The sequence below is a fragment of the Taudactylus pleione genome, unplaced genomic scaffold (genome assembly GCF_031769625.1).
Source record: "Taudactylus pleione unplaced genomic scaffold, aTauple2 ptg000126l, whole genome shotgun sequence".
NCBI lineage: Eukaryota > Metazoa > Chordata > Amphibia > Anura > Myobatrachidae > Taudactylus > Taudactylus pleione.
Window position 1 is genome coordinate 1154727 of NW_028284528.1, and position 16514 is coordinate 1171240.

General features: G+C 46.9%; 1 protein-coding gene across 1 annotated transcript in view; it reads left to right on the forward strand.

Annotated features, from left to right (window-relative positions):
• Window positions 1-5982: 5982 nt before the first annotated feature.
• The window catches only part of LOC148523875 (putative gastrointestinal growth factor xP1), an 88790-nt gene continuing 78258 nt past the window's right edge, over window positions 5983-16514 (forward strand). Inside the window, exons 1-3 of the mRNA XM_088472545.1 lie at window positions 5983-6064; window positions 9203-9349; window positions 10246-10255. Coding sequence (XP_088328671.1) covers window positions 5983-6064; window positions 9203-9349; window positions 10246-10255 — 239 coding nt within the window. The remainder of the gene's footprint in view (window positions 6065-9202; window positions 9350-10245; window positions 10256-16514) is intronic.

A 16514-nucleotide genomic window follows, 5' to 3' on the forward strand; every position in this document is an offset into this window, starting at 1 on the left:
GAACATCTGGGACACCTACTTCTTTCTATTGCACTCTTAGCAGTCTATTATTTTTGCTACTTATGAAGTCTTGTCTTCACAGGGATGATTATAGGGCCTGATTAAGAGTATTACACAAACCCGATGGTTTGCATCGTACTCCGATTGTGAGCGACCTCAGCATGTGCAGGTCTCCCTCAGCGCGATCGCTCGCAGATCCCCCCCAACCTGCGGCATGACTGACATGCTTCCAGCGCAGACTACCTGGCTACTGAGCTGCGAGGGGCAATCTGAGTAACCTCAGGGGTACTCTTATTGCCAATTGTCATGCACAAGATCTGATGCTGTATATCAGGATGCAGCACTCAGATCTCCGATGGAGTCAGGAGATGTCTATTTACACCAGACGCCTCTTGCTACATTAGCGTGTTAGTTGTACGGTATTGTACAGCCGCTTATCTACAACTTTATATCAGGTACTTACTAGGAAATGCATTGACTAAAACAGAGGTCACCAAACTCGCCACTCAAAGCACCCTAACAGTCCAGGTTTTAAGGATATCGATGCTTGACCACTGACTACTTAATTAGTAGCTCAGTCAATTTGATTTTACCACCTGTGCTCAAACAGGGATATCTCTAAAACCTGAACTGTTGGGGAGCCTTGAGGACCGCGTTTGGGAACCTCAGGACTAAAACATTGGCTGCATTACCTCTTTCACTAGCCTTTTACTGGCTTAAGCTGGGTACACTCTTAGCGATGTGTACCCAGCTTGATGTCTTGTGCGGCGGGTCCCGGCGGGGGTGCTGGCATCGGCAATTGCATACACACTTCCTGATGCCGGTAGTGACGGAGTGACAGCAGGAGCCGTGCTGCATTCGGTGGAAGCGCGCGTTGTCAGCAACATAGCGGGTACACACTGGCCGATGTGCCCGATAGGTCTATTGTGTGCCCGGCATTAGACACACGGCAGACATCAGAAGGGAAAGTTACGCTTGTAAAGGCTTTCCTCTTTATTTTATTATAGTCTGCCTGTAAAGGAACCTGAGTGACAGAAAAATAAATGTATAGATGGAATTGTGATGCCATACATGCCCTAATCATGGCTAGTTGTGTATATGATATGATTCCGTTTCCACAGGACTAATTATATTACAAAAATACCATCAGTGGTTCCCAAACTGAGTGCAGTGGCACCCTGGGGTGCAGTGGCACCCTGGGGTGCCAAAAGGCACTTACAGTGGTGCCAGGGGTTGGTGGCCCTGTATCAACTAAAGTGCTTTTTTGTGCCATGTGATAGGTAAAACCAGGTGGCTGCCAATCATAAAATATGTGGACATACCTAAGCACAACCCTGTCCCCCAGCACATAGCTAAACCTAAGGATAGCAGGTAAGCACAATTTACTTAATTAATATTTTTTCCTGAGTTTTTTTCAATAAGTAACTTTTTGCCTAGGTGTGCCGTGGAAAAAAATGCTGATATTCCAGGTCACTGTGGTTCAAAAACGTTTGGGAACCGCTGCTCTGGATCAATGGTTCTTAAACTTGGTCCTCAGGACCCTACACAGGTCACCCAGCAGGTGCACAGGTGTACTCATTACTCACTGACACATTTTAAAAGATCCACAGGTGGAACTAATTATTTCACTTGTGATTCTGTGAGGAGACCTGGAAAACATGCACTGTTTGGGAACCTGTGCTCTAGATGTTAATACTGTAGGCAGCACTGAACATAGCATAAATCTGTGTCCACAGGGAATACAGTCTAACAATATACTAACCATCAGTAGATGATTCTTGATCTGATTCCACCTCTGTCGCATAGGTAACAGAACCTCTCTCATTCAGTGTTCTCTTTCTAGGGCACAGGTTCTGAAAAACGGTCCTCACACTTATTTTATTTTGTGTATATTGTTATATGTATCACATTTTGAGTTTTTCCAAAAGCGGGGATTTGTTTTTCAATCCTAATACTTAATAAATCCTACTCCTGCCCCCCGCCCCCACTCTGTTCTTTGCTTTTGCATATACAGGTATATGTTACATATATGCAGGGCCGTAGCTAGGGTAGTGCGGCCGGTGCCATCGCACAGGGCACCACAGGTCAGGGGGTACTGTTTGGGCCTGTCAAATTTCTGTTTATTATCATTCTTGCTTGTAGCTTCCTATTATTTCATCCCCAGCATCTCCTTGCCTCTCCTGTATCTTCCCTGGCCCTTCCCCATGAGGCCATTCCCCTTTTTTGGGTGCATTATGTCAGTTTGAAAAATGAGGGGGGCGCCAATGCTCTTTCTGGCACAGGGCACCAAAAAGTCTAGCTACGGCTCTGCATATATGTATTTGTCTTAGTGAGTGTTGGATCCACACCTAGGGGGTCATTCAGACCCGTTCGCGAGCAAAGGACGCTCGCAAATGGGTCGATGTTGCACCGTCGTGCGCATGCGCGAGACCCGGAGAGCGACGGGCTCTCCATCGCTCCGGGTCTCGCACCAAAGGGGGCATGCTGTCAATGTTGATTGACAGCACGCCCCCTTTGGTGGGCGTGCCGGGGGCGTGGCTGCCAGACGGAGGCGTTCCCATGGGAACGCCTACCGTCTGAAGCCGGCCCCACTGACATCACTAGTATCACGGATGAAGTCATTTCGCTGGGTAGAAACTTATCTCCGTATTCAATTTTTCAATTTAAAACGGTTTTTGCTCCGCGGAAAGTCAATGCAATGTAATAGGCAAAACGTTTTTGCCTCTGAATAGGTGGAGAAAAAAATGCTAAATCATTATTTTGGGGTGCAAAGGTGGGAAAACCACTCAGAACCCTTAAGACAGCCCCCCAAAGGACAACTGCGTCAAAAAATTCTGAAAAAACCCCATAAGAACAGCCCAAAAAAGTACTTTCGTTTAGGGGGCGAAAAATTGCAAAGTTAGGGTACAAGCTTAAAAACTAGCAACATAGACTTTTGGGGCATCTGCGAGGATGGGTCAGGTGTTTTTTTTATTGCAGGTGCTTTGAAACTTTGAAATATGCTTGCACCCATTTTTAAGTACCTGAAATTTGACAGGACTACTTATTTTCACCAAAAAATACTGCTTAATGCCATTCTTCACCACTTGTGCAAAGACGCTAGAGACTATTGACGCAACTTAAGTACCCCAAATAGCTTTATTAGGGCTATTTGGGGACCTCTACATTGATCCCCTATGTAAGTGCATCCTTTTGGGGTGTTCTGCCATTTTTCCACATTTCTGACAGCACTTTCCGCCTGTTCCGACTTTGCGGGTTGCTATTTTCGCGTGTTTTGGAATTGAATACAGCGAATAGCGGGGGCACTCCTGATAAGTTTACACATCCAAAACACGCGATGTCGGCGGAAAGTCGGGCAGGCAAAACTTTTCATCGGACGCAAAACTAATTGAATACGGGCCCTAGTTGGAACATTTGTTATAGATAGGTTACATTTTAAATGTGCCGCACAAATTGGCATATTATTGTCCACCTTTTCCTTTACTAAACGCAGTACACTATACAGCACCACCAAAACAGATTATCCCACTGACAATTCAGCCCATTGCGTGTGGTGTGACCACTGTAGGGCCTGGAGGCAACTGGGGCCCAGCAGAAGAGCAGAATAGGAACCCCATCTGAGCAAGCGCCGGTGCAGTGAATGTACAGTGATGCCTCATTCAACCTGTCCTACACATGGCTGGAACCTGTACATGTTGGTAAGGGGCCACCACTGTGATCATTTAGGAGGAAAGTGAGGGCCTAAGGCAGTGGTCGGGGAATAGGGTAAATTACCCCATTTGGGGTAAAACTGAAATTCCTGGGGGTAATGGACGGACAGTCGGGCATGCATATGAACCATTACCCCCAGGAATGGAGGTCACTGGCGCCGGGTGCAGTGGCGTACCCCCTGCACCCGGCATCAGTGACCTCCAGCCCGGTGCCGCAGGGAGGCTCTAAGCCGGACGCTGCTGAGATGCTATTACCAGAGGGCGCCCGGCTCCTTCCTTGCAGCGCCGTGTTAGCCGGAGGCTGGAGTTCTCTTCTAAACTCCAGCTTCCGGCTCTCCCCATGCGCACTATGGGAGAGACGTCATGACGTCATAGTTCCGAGGAGCAGTCGGGCGGACAGGACGGCGGCGGATGCAGGAGCAGGGATTAAGGTAAGTGTTTTTTAGTTTTTTTTTTGTACAAGTGGCACTACAGGGGCATAACTATGGGGGCACTGCTACAGGGGCATAACTATGGGGGCACTGCTACAGGGGCATAACTATGAGGGCACTACTACAGGGGCATAACTATGGGGGCACTGCTACAGGGGCATAACTATGGGGGCACTGCTACAGGGGCACTGCTACAGGGGAATAACTATGAGGGCACTACTACAGGGGCATAACTATAGGGGCACTGCTACAGGGGCATAACTATGAGGGCACTACTACAGGGGCATAACTATGGGGTCATGCTACAGGGGCATAACTATGGGGACACTGCTACAGGGGCACTGCTACAGGGGAATAACTATGAGGGCACTACTACAGGGGCATAACTATGGGGGCACTGCTACAGGGGCATAACTATGGCACTGCTACAGGGGCATAACTATGGGGGCACTGCTACTGGAGAATAACTATGAGGGCACTACTACAGGGGCATAACTATGAGGGCACTACTACAGGGGCATAACTATGGGGGCACTGCTACAGGGACATAACTATGGCACTGCTACAGGGGCATAACTATGGGGGCAATGCTACAGGGGCATAACTATGGGGGCACTGCTACATGGGCATAACTATGAGGGCACTGCTACAGTGGCATAACTTTGGGGGCACTGCTACAGGGGCATAACTATGAGAGCACTGCTACAGGGGCATAACTATGGGGGCACTGCTACAGGGGCTAACTATGGGGGCACTGCTACAGGGGCATAACTATGAGAACACTGCTACAGGGGCATAACTATGGGGGCACTGCAACAGGGGCATAACACTTGAGAACACTGCTACAGGGGCATAACTATGGGGGCACTGCTACAGGGGCATAACTATGGGAGCACTGCACAGGGGCATAACACTTGAGAACACTGCTACAGGGGCATAACTATGAGGGTACTGCTACAGGGGCATAACTATGGGGGCACTGCTACAGGGGCATAACTATGGGTGCACTACTACAGGGGCATTATATGGGGGTACTACTACAGGGGCATTATATGGGGGCACTACTATAGGATTTCCTTCCTTTCAAATCAAGGGGGTAATGTCGGCATATCTAAATATATTTTGGGGTAAAAGGTAAAAAAGTTCCCTGACCCCTGGCCTAATGGGTGGGAGCGGCATCACTAGGCCTTTATCAAAATGTTGCTATGGGCCCAATGATGCAGCTTTCCATCCCTGTATGAAAACTATTATCCTTGATTCTTGGGACCCTTCCTGTATTTTATCTGTTATTATGAGTACCTTGCCTAGAAAATATAGTCATAAATAATATAGATGAATATCTGCTGCCTTTAGACACACTGACAATTAGTTTAGAATGATGTGAACTGCTTGGAATTTTTGACTTAATTGTGATAAACAATCTGTGCCATGTGGCACCATTCAATAAACTCTACTCCACCTGTATCTGTGGATAATAGCTATCACTGCCCTATTACGTTGATGTGATAATTGTACTGTGTGCATTGCATAACACTTTGGTCAGATCCAGATTACACGCTATATCCACCCAATGTAATATTGAAATTGGCAACTTCTTGCACAGATAAGATGCAGGAGATCATGACTCACAGGAGCTATCATTGTCACTCCAATGCCAAAGCAAAGACACATGAATGAAGACCATTGTGGTGTCCAACCCATGGATGGGGACTCGCCTTAATGTACGCTGTTTGATAAAAGATAACAAAGAACAAGTAGCAATATAAAATATCCCCCTTAGAGCGTTTTCCATTCTACTCTCCACTCCATCTTCACGGCAAGACCAAGCCAAGAATCCAGCCATGGAATACCGGGTTTTCTGCCTGTTTGCCATCGCCCTCATTGTTGGGTCTTTCAGTTCCGCACACGGACAGGCTGCCCTTAGTAAGTCCTATACATCATCTTAACAAATATTCACCTGTATTATATTTACTAATTTAGGAAGGCAAACACAAATATCTGCTTGTAATTGAGATTGTTGTGTAGAGGTTGGGTTTGGATTATATTGGGATTTAATTTTGGATTTAGATTTGGATAGATAGAACATCTAGGATTAAATATTGACGTAGATTGTAATATATAATTTGGTATATAATTTGGGCAACATTAGGGCTATGTAATCCCTAGGATTAAGATTATTATGTTATAGTTAGTATACTCTTGTTACATCTCAATCAAACAATACTCTTGAAAGAGAGGACTCCCCTGTTAATAAGGATTCAAAAATCTAGTAGTCTATTTAAGGATTCAATTTTGGCTCCATTAATAGTGGGTATAATAGTGCTTAGTGTTCACTCTAGCTCCGGCGGCAGGCAGGGTGCCGGAGCTAGAGAGGGCAACTTTGTGCGCGCGGGCGAAAAGGGGGCGTGACCATAAAAGGGGGCGTGTCTATAAGACGCGTTCCCTTTTTCATCATACTTGGGGGCATGCCCGGCACTTACGGACATGCTGGGCAGCCCCCAAGCGCTGCAGACAGGGAGAACAGATGCCGGGCGCATGCGCCCGGCGTCTATTCTCCGGCGGTGACCGGGTCACAGCACATTTCTCCACCCGCGGGACACTGTGTCCCGCGGGTGAAGACTGCACCCGCAGCCTGTGAGGGCAGGGTGCTTTTTGCCCTCCTTCTGGAGGGCAGGGTGCTTTTTGCCCTACAGAAGGAGGGCAGGGTGCTGCACCCTGCTAAAACAGCCTAGCGGGAACGCTAAGTGCACTTCTTTTAGAAATACCCGGATTCTAGGTATGTAATTAGTAGATTGCATGACTTCATAAGGCAAGTGGAATGTTTATTGCTTAGATCTTGTCTAAGTATAGAGTACTATTCAATTCTGAATAAAACTAGTGTTATAGTGAGTGCGGAGTCATGTGATAAATGATGAATGAATATATATTATTGCACTTTTGTGCAGAGGTTATGCTGGGTGTTAGATGATGGGGCTGTTATGAGGAGGGATCACTGCTCTAAGATAAAATACTAATATACTATGAAAACAGACAAGTGATTGCTTTCCAATCTATGGGTAGCCATTAGTACAACTCATGAAATGATGTAAAGCGTTGTCTTACCAATAGTTCGAACAAAGCTGTTTGAATTGCATTAAACAAGACCATTTATCAAAGAATATTTCGGGTATATGAACCAAAACACCCACTATTTGGGGGGTAACGGCAAATATTAAGGATCATCTGCTGCGATCCCCCGTTTTCTTTTGCAAAATTAGCCCTCGTAGTTTCTATTGGGGGCTATTTCAATGACAAATTCAGTAAGTGATCACTTCATTTTTACACATTACAGGGTCGGGTTCCTATTGATTATCTTGCTCTGAGGAGCTGATCTTCGGGAATCTGCTCTGCACATGTGCAAAATGGGTCCTGCGTGATCGCACGCAGCCCCTGCTATGCATGATCGACAGGCAGAGGCATTTAAGGGGCGGTGCGGGGTAGCGGGGGAGGCCGTCATTCCTGGAAACAGGGGCATGTCGCCCCCGTTTTCCGGGAGTGGCAACGCCAGGATCTGCTTCCACGGATCCAGTTTCCTGGCCTCGCAAGCCGGCCAACCTGCATAAGCTGAGGCTCACTTAGCTGGCTGGCGCAGTCCACTGATGGTCGCGATGGTTATCCCAGCCTCCATCCTCGGTCGCCGTGCTGTGGTCGCAAGTGCAGCAGGGGCTGTCAGACACCTCCTGAGCATTTGCATATTTGCAAGGATGGAATTGCAAAGCTGCTTTCGCGCAGCTTTGCAATTCCGTCCACAGGCTGTGTTAGTAAAGTGACAGTTAGGAGCTGATTTGTTGGTACTTTGTCACTCTCCAAGGCTTAATACACCTGCCCCTTAATCTTATCCTGTGTGAAAATGCCCCATTGCCACCCAGATGCCATCCCGATACATGGGCAGTCTGCTAAAAAATTGTAGAATTGCGTGCGACCCTGATTCAGGTCCAGCGGCCATGCAGGACTATGCTTACAGTGTAATACAATGAATTGTATTAGTGAGGTTTGTAGGCTATAAAAGACAGATATAGGGCCTCATGTAATAGCCTGCAAAGTGCAGGCATGGGTGTGATTCCTGCGAGATAGTCCTTATTCTTAAAGCAGCAATAATTTAAAGGGCAAAACCTACCTGGACTTCGCCTCGCTATTATATAAGGTTCATTGTTGTTACTTAAATAAGTATAATAAAATAATGAATTTAGACTGCAGCATTACTAATTTACCTAATGCAATTCACCATTACCACTCACATAAACTGAGGGGGGGATGTATCAAGAATCGCCTATACTATGCAATACATCCCACCCCCTATCACATAGATACTGGCATATAATAATGCCGTATGTATGAATTCTTAGGTCCGATATAGAGCTGTCCCTGTGCAGTTCTGACTTCCGTGGAGCCCTATTGTACATGCATTGCCACTGGCCTGCGTGCACAAGCTGTTGGGGGAAGGAGAGGAATCCTTTGGGTCCCTCTCTGGGGAAGCATTACGTAAAGAAGACCATAGGCTCTTAAAGTCAATGCATTGCCTTTTGGGCAGTAGCATCATTTTCCAGATCTAGCTGCATTTGGACACATCGCAGCCCCATAGAATGCTATCGGGAATGCTGTGCCGGCCGTCTAGAGAGAGATAATATAAAAGATCTGCAGTGGAATATATCACAGATAGGCAAAGCACACCTAAACATAGAGTAACAATCCCCACTGTTACAAACTTGTGTCACCAATGAATCCATTAACGTAACCATACTGTACAAAGCTTGCAGTATATTTATACACTTTGCATTTAGCTTTGCTTCCAGTACTGAACATTATTATTAGACTTATTTGCTATCAGCCACAAAGACAACTACCCTCCATTCCACCTAACTTAGCTCTAACTCAGGAGGCAAATTTTGAAACCAATAAATACATTTCCATTGAGGATGCAGATAAGTGACTACTTAATAGTCTTTAGCATGAATCAAATGATTCATTACTTTTCCTGTGCGACGCTGTAATGTTTTATTCCTGTCTTTATTCCTGACGTAGCTCAAGAACAATGCAATGTTCAGCCAGTTGCGAGAGTGAACTGTGGAGAACCCGGCATCAGCGCCACTCAGTGCTTCAACAAGGGCTGTTGTTATGACGCTTCCAATCCCAATGCCATCTGGTGCTTCTACGCCCGGCCAAATGACGGTAAGATTGTCTCTCTGTACGACTGCTGTATCCTGCCCTGGGGAGCAGTATTGCGGGGTTGTAGTGGGGCAGATGACACTGGTCTGGCCCTATGGCCATTGGGTTGGATCACAAAGGGCTTTTGTGCTCAGTCGATGACTGAATGTATATGATCATTGGCTGACCGCGTATAACAACCAGCCCAAGCTGAACAAACATTTCCGAACATATATTTCTGGACATTACAAGATACGTTTATAACATATATCATGTGTATACTACACGTATATTATAGCATATGAATATGACAGTAAAATATACCAGTAGCTTATAGAAAGTGTTTCAAACTGAACCAATATGCACATCCCCAACCCAACCGCTGGATGAGCGACATTATGTGCTAGGGTAGTGCGGCCGGTGCCATCGTACAGGGCACCACAGGGCAGGGGGCGCTGTTTGGGCCTGTCACATTTCTGTTTATTATCATTCTCACTTGTAGCTTCCTCTTATTTCATCCCCAGCATCTCCTGGCCTCCCCTATCTCTTCCCTGGCCCTTCCCCATGAGGCCATGGCCCTTTTTTGGGTGCATTATGTCCCTTTGAAAAATGAGGGGGGCGCCAATGCTCTTCCTGGCACAGGGCACCAAAAAGTCTAGTTACTGCTCTGCTCAGCGCTATAGGTACCCCCTATCTATTGGCTCTCTGGGCAATTAGGTTTGCTTAATGGTAATGCCAGCCCTGTGTAATATAATTTGATATAATTGAACAGACAGCTAAATTCCACTGTAACCTAACAAAATACAAATTTCCATTTATTGCCGATAGCTGGTGATTATGTTGAATGATCCCCATAGTATAAAATGTTGAGTTGTTTTTCCATATGTATTGCTTATATTAATTATTGCTTTATTTCCTAGAATGCCTTTTGTAAGTGGATCCTGATGAACATACCGTAGCGGTCTCTGCCAGTGGAACAAAGCAACACGGAACAATCGCCATGTCTAATGTTTACATAGACAGAAGAAATCCGAAAACTTTCTCTGTCCTGATCAGATTTCCCATCGCAAAAGACTTTCCCTCCTTATAAATGTATTACAGCCAGGCACTCATGTAATTTAATAAAGCTGCAATTGGAAATTTAATTTTGTGTTGTTATTAATAGGTAACTCATTATTAACATTTGGCTGAGAGACTCTTATCACTACTCCGCTGATAACATGTAGATGCCCAGACTGGCTCCTTCCACTGAGGCATATAATGGGTTACTGTGATCTCTGGTCCTGTATATGCTGGAATTATGACACGCAATACACTATGTATGACACATATTAAACATACATACCTACCCTCCCGGTTTTCGCGAGAGGCTCACGATTTTTCGGGTAACCCCAATCTGGTTGGACCAATATGCAACATGTAGCACCTATCCTTGTGTATCAAATTCAATGCCTATTTCCCTACAGAATCTAAGCTTCTAACAGGGCCTCCTTACTGTACCTCTATGTCTGTCTGTTATATTACCCAGTCTTGTTCTATTACTGTTTGTTCCCAATTGTGAAACACAACAGAATATACTGGCGCTATATGAGTAACTGGTAATAAATAAATAAAATAAATATGGGCTGACCATAGAGAATCACACAATCGCCACATAATGTAGCGATAAATTTACTAAAGTGAGAGTTTTTAGAAGTGGAGATGTTGCCCATAGCAACCAATCAGATTCTACTTAACATTTAACTAGCACCTTCTAGAAGATAATAGCTTGAATCTGATTGGTTGCTATGGGCAACATCACTTTTAAAACTCACTTCTAAAAACTCTCACTTTAGTAAATAAACCCCATAGGGTTGCAATTTCAAATATTATATTTATGCTATAATTATTCACATCAGAGTGTCAGGACTTTTAGTACTTGCCGCAGCCCAGATATGTGATGGCTTCCCCTAGGAAGGGCTAAACATGTCATATACACAGGCAAATTGGTGCAGTCACGTTTTGCAGTCTATAAAGCAGTGTTTGCAGATTAAGGTGATTTCACTGTTTATTTCTGAAGAATAGTCATGGAGAATACTAAAACCAATTGCATATTCCCAGCTCTGGGTGCTATTATAAGCAGCGGCGTCACTTACTTGTGTAACACCCGGTGGGCTCCGCGGAGCCACACCCTCTTATGTGTGATGATCTTGGGGATGTGACCGCAGGTCATGCCCCCCCCCCCGATCTCAGCACACAGTGGGCCTGGCTTACCCAGCGCTCCGGCAGCTGCTGGGGCAGCCCACAGCCTCTCCCCTACCTCTATGGTGGCTGCTCGGTGACACCATCCGACAGGGTGACACCAAAATTGCAGAGCAGCTCTGCTATTTTGGTGTCACCCCCACTTTTTGGTGTCACCCAGTGCGGCCCGCACCCCCCTAATGATGCCAGTGATTATAAGAGTTAAAGCCTCAGCCATCCTGTGTTGTCATACATTGCATTTTCTAGCCAGCATACAGTACCAGAGACATTTCAAGTCTGGAGGGGACCCATGTGCAGATGCTATTACGGCAGCCCTATCTGGCTTCTAGGGGCTGCAGCTCATTTACTAGGGGCCAACATCTGTTTGCAGTGATTCTCCCAAGCACCTTTATCAAAGGACTTGTCTTTTTAAAGATGTTTTGAGTAATAAACATCTTACATTAAGATGCCTGCATCTGCTTGTATCCTGTGACCACTAGAATAGCGCAAAATGCCATTCTGTTCTCCAGCTGTTCTGGATTGAGCCCAGTGCTACCTTGCAGGATGGTCCATAATTAGGGCTCAGTGGGAATTAGCTTATATTTCCCAGCAAGTGTTGCAACAGCGTGTCAACACATACTCAGAAGCATGCAGTTATAGTTGTCGGTAGTAGGAGCCTGTGTTGAATGAGTGGTCTGAGGTGCCAGTGTAGGTACCTGGTGGTGGCAGCAAGTTATCTGCCCATTACGCATTGGGAGGGGTCAGTAACAGGCAGTTACTGATGGTGAGAGGGAATCCCTAGAAGTGGTAAAGTAAGCCCACTCAGGTTACTCCGAGTAACCACCCTCTATTCTATCAGTGACAAAAATCTGTGATCGCCTGGTGGAGCGAGGTCATCCGGTCACAAAGGTATTCTATTGTGGTCCTCTGTAATATTAGCATTCTCCCATGGACCCCTGTAATAGGGTCATTCTCCTGTGGACCTCTGTAATGTTAGCATTCACCCATGGACCCCTGTAATAGGGTCATTCTCCAATGGACCTCGGTAATGTTAGTATTCTCCCATGGACCCTTGTAATAGGATCATCCTCCTGTGGATCTCTGTAATGTTAGCATTCTCCCATGGACCCCTGTAATAGGGTCATTCTCCTGTGAATCTCTGTAATGTTAGCATTCTTCCATGGACCCCTGTAATAGGGTCATTCTCCTGTGGACCTCAGTAATGTTAGTATTCTCCCATGGACCCTTGTAATAGGGTCATTCTCCTGTGGACCTCTGTAATGTTAGCATTCTCCCATGGACCCCTGTAATAGGGTCATTCTCCTGTGGACCTCTGTAATGTTAGCATTCTCCCATGGACCCCTGTAATAGGGTCATTCTCCTGTGGACCTCTGTAATGTTAGCATTCTCCCATGTACCCCTGTAATAGGGTCATTCTCCTGTGGACCTCTGTAATGTTAGCATTCTCCCATGGACCACTGTAATAGGGTCATTCTCCTGTGGACCTCTGTAATGTTAGCATTCTCCCATGGACCACTGTAATAGGGTCATTCTCCTGTGGACCTCTGTAATGTTAGCATTCTCCCATGGACCCCTGTAATAGGATCATCCTCCTGTGGACCTCGGTAATGTTAGCATTCTCCCATGGACCACTGTAATAGGGTCATTCTCCTGTAGACCTCTGTAATATTAGCATTCTCCCATGTACCCCTGTAATAGGGTCATTCTCCAATGGACCTCGGTAATGTTAGTATTCTCCCATGGACCCCTGTAATAGGGTCATTCTCCTGTGGACCTCTGTAATGTTAGCATTCTCCCATGGACCCCTGTAAAAGGGTCATTCTCCTGTGGACCTCTGTAATGTTAGCATTCTCCCATGTACCCCTGTCATAGGGTCATTCTCCTGTGCACCCTGTGATTGGGGACTTTCTCCTGTGGACCCCTGTAAATGGGAGGATTTTCCTGTGGACCCCTCTAGTTAGTGGACATGTTCCTCTGTAATAGAAACAGTCTCCTGTTCACTTTTGTGATGTCATTCTTTGATCTGTTCTAATGGGGGACATGTCTTCAATTAACAATGACTTGTCTTGCATGTGTCACTTTTTTGCATTAATGTATTTATTACATGGCTATTTGGGTGCATTTATGTGGACATCCGCACATCAAATGCACCTGTATGGTAAAAAAACATGTTCCACAGCAAACCGAACTACTCATGATTGATAGCACCTCCTGGGTTCTTGTAAATCAGGCAATATGCTTATAACCATTATATATATTTTAATATCTCATTGTCTTAAATGAAATCTCTTTCATGTGTGCTGCTGGCATTAAACTGGTACAACTCAAATCCGTCCAGCTCCTTCCATGCAAAGATGCTACATTCTTTATCGTTAATGTTGCCATGTATTAGGGGTGTGTTCCAACCTGGACCTGACCTCTTCCACAATTTGCAGTAAATGCATCCGAATACTTGAATAAGTTTGAGGATAGATAAGCACCCTGTTTGATATGTAATTTTGTTAGGTAAGTTAAGGGTTAAAAGCTGGAGGGGGATGTGGTTAGTTATTGGTCATTTGAGGAGTATAAGCCTATGGTAGGATTTCTGGGAGGGCTTAGAGGTCCCATATAAATAGCCTGGGGAAGGGAGCCATCTTCCTCTTTCCAGTTTATTCAACCAGGCTGGCTAAGTGTCTTTTATATATTATATTTAATCTGCCTGTCTTTCCCTTGCCCATCTGCATTTTACACCTCATTTATCTACCCTTTTCTTACACCCTCTCTAGCTCCTGTCAGTATTTCTTTTATTGTTTATCTATTTTGCTTCCTTTTAGACTCTGTTCCACATTTTCCTCCTCCCTCCCCTGCTTTTGTGTTCATCCATCCCCTGTCCCCTGCCAGTATCTTCTCAGCCATGCCCAGCCGTTCAGCCGCCCCCCACCCCCCGCCCGCCCGCCGCCTTATGGAAGCTCCCAGCCCTCACGCCCTGCGGCCCCCTCGTCCCCTTCCAGTACCCCCCTCAGTTACTCCCAGGCCCCGCCGTTCAGCCAACGCCCTCCCCCCCGCCGCCTCTCACCACAGTGGCTTCCTCTTAGCGGGGCGCGCCCTGCTATAGGCCGCGACCGCGCGCCTGTCTGCGCTCCCGCACATGGCCCTGATCATGGCCGTCTGGCTCTCTGGCGGCGCCGCGAGTAGCTCAGGTGGCCACAGCCCCCCGTCCCAGCACCGCAGATTACGGCCAGCCCGCTCCCTGCGCCGGCGGTTGGCCTCGGCCACAGGGTCACGGCAGCCATTTTATATATTTTCGGCCTACGCAGGGAGCCCTGCTTGGTCCTGTTCCCCCCTTCATCTGCCCCCTCTGCTCCAGGAGCAGGGCCCCCCCCAGCACTCCCCGCTGTTCTTTAGTAACAGGGTTTTCCAAGGCCCCAGGTGCCCCACCCAGCAATCTTTCCCCTGTTGTTTGCCGGCACCCAGGGGCGGGAGTTATACCCCTTCGCCCCGTTTCTGGCTCAGCAGTAGGACAGGTCCCCATATTTATACACCACCACACTACACGCAGAATGCCCTTGAAATATACTGCCCCTTACCATCCTGCCCCTTCCGTGTACCATCGTGTACCGTGTACCCCCTGCTGCAACTCCAGACCCTAACCCCCTTTTACAAGGTTTTTGCACCTTCCTATCAGGTTTTTTCACCCTTTTTCCCTGCCTCATGCCCCCGCACCTGCATATTCCCAAACTACACATATGCTGCAACCCCCCCTTCTGTCCCCCCTGCCTTCCCCGCAATCTGCCCACGCCCCCCACTGCCACCCATTGCCCCCCCTGTCCCCCATTCCGCAGGCACAGTTGCTGTGCGGTCCAATTCACCAGTTACTGTTTCAAGCCCCCAGGTAGGAGTTTCTGATCTTTCCAGTCGCGTTATCGAGGTCCAGCAGATGGATGATGCAGTGGTATCAGCGAGTCAAATCGTGGTGGGCGCACCATGCAGCGAGGGACAGTTGGCGAACGCTCAGGAGGAAATGTCTGGTCCTTCGGCGGCAATTTCTGGTGAGCATGGTTTTTCTACATTTCGCAGCGCACATTTATCTTCCACTGATTCTAGCGATTCTTCGAGTTCATCTGATAGGCCGCGCAATCTCAAGCGTTACTTTGCGCAAAAAAAATAAAATAAATAAATAATAATAATAAATAAATAAATAAATAAAAATTAAGGCAAAGCGGGGGAGCCATAAGAGGTCTAACACAGTGTCGGCAACTAAGGTGCCGGATGCATCGGGAGATTAGGTTCACTGCGCGAATATGGCTATCCTTAAGGGTTTAAGTTCTAAATTTAGGGAGCAGATCAAGAAGAGTAAATTTGTGCATATGTTTGCGGTTGCGGATTACGCAAGTAGGTCTTTGGATCGGACTTAGTCAGCTGGGGTAGTTGCGGAGGCGACATGTCGTTCTTACCAGAATTCGGTGGCGCGTGTATATGTTTTTGCGGCACGCCCCTTAAATCCAGGCCTGGGGAGTATTATGAATGTGCTAAAATACATGCACATGGTACACGGCTTAAACTAGTCAGCTAAAGGTACCGCTTGGCGGCAATATGACGCATTTAGGACACAGCAGGAGGGGGTGGCAGTATTTTAATTCGGTTTCAAGGACGTCGAGGTTTGGCTTGCAGTCAATCAACTGCCTAACGCGCCTGCAGATTCCTCGGCTGGTCTGAAGCAACCTTTTCCGATCCGCCCTGGATCTGCGGGCATCAGTTGCGTGCCGTGCTGCGCATGTAATAACACGCAGCATCATGAGGGGCAGGCTGTGGATATTGGCATATCTGCATGCTCTGCGGGAGTGGTCACCCAGCCAAGATGTGCAGGGGGTCTGCGGCGCAGGAACAGGTTGAGGAGAATAGGGCAACGAGCATCGCGGAGGTATTCAATGAAGCGCCGTTTCTGAGTAATTTGGGGGTTTTGAGGAGT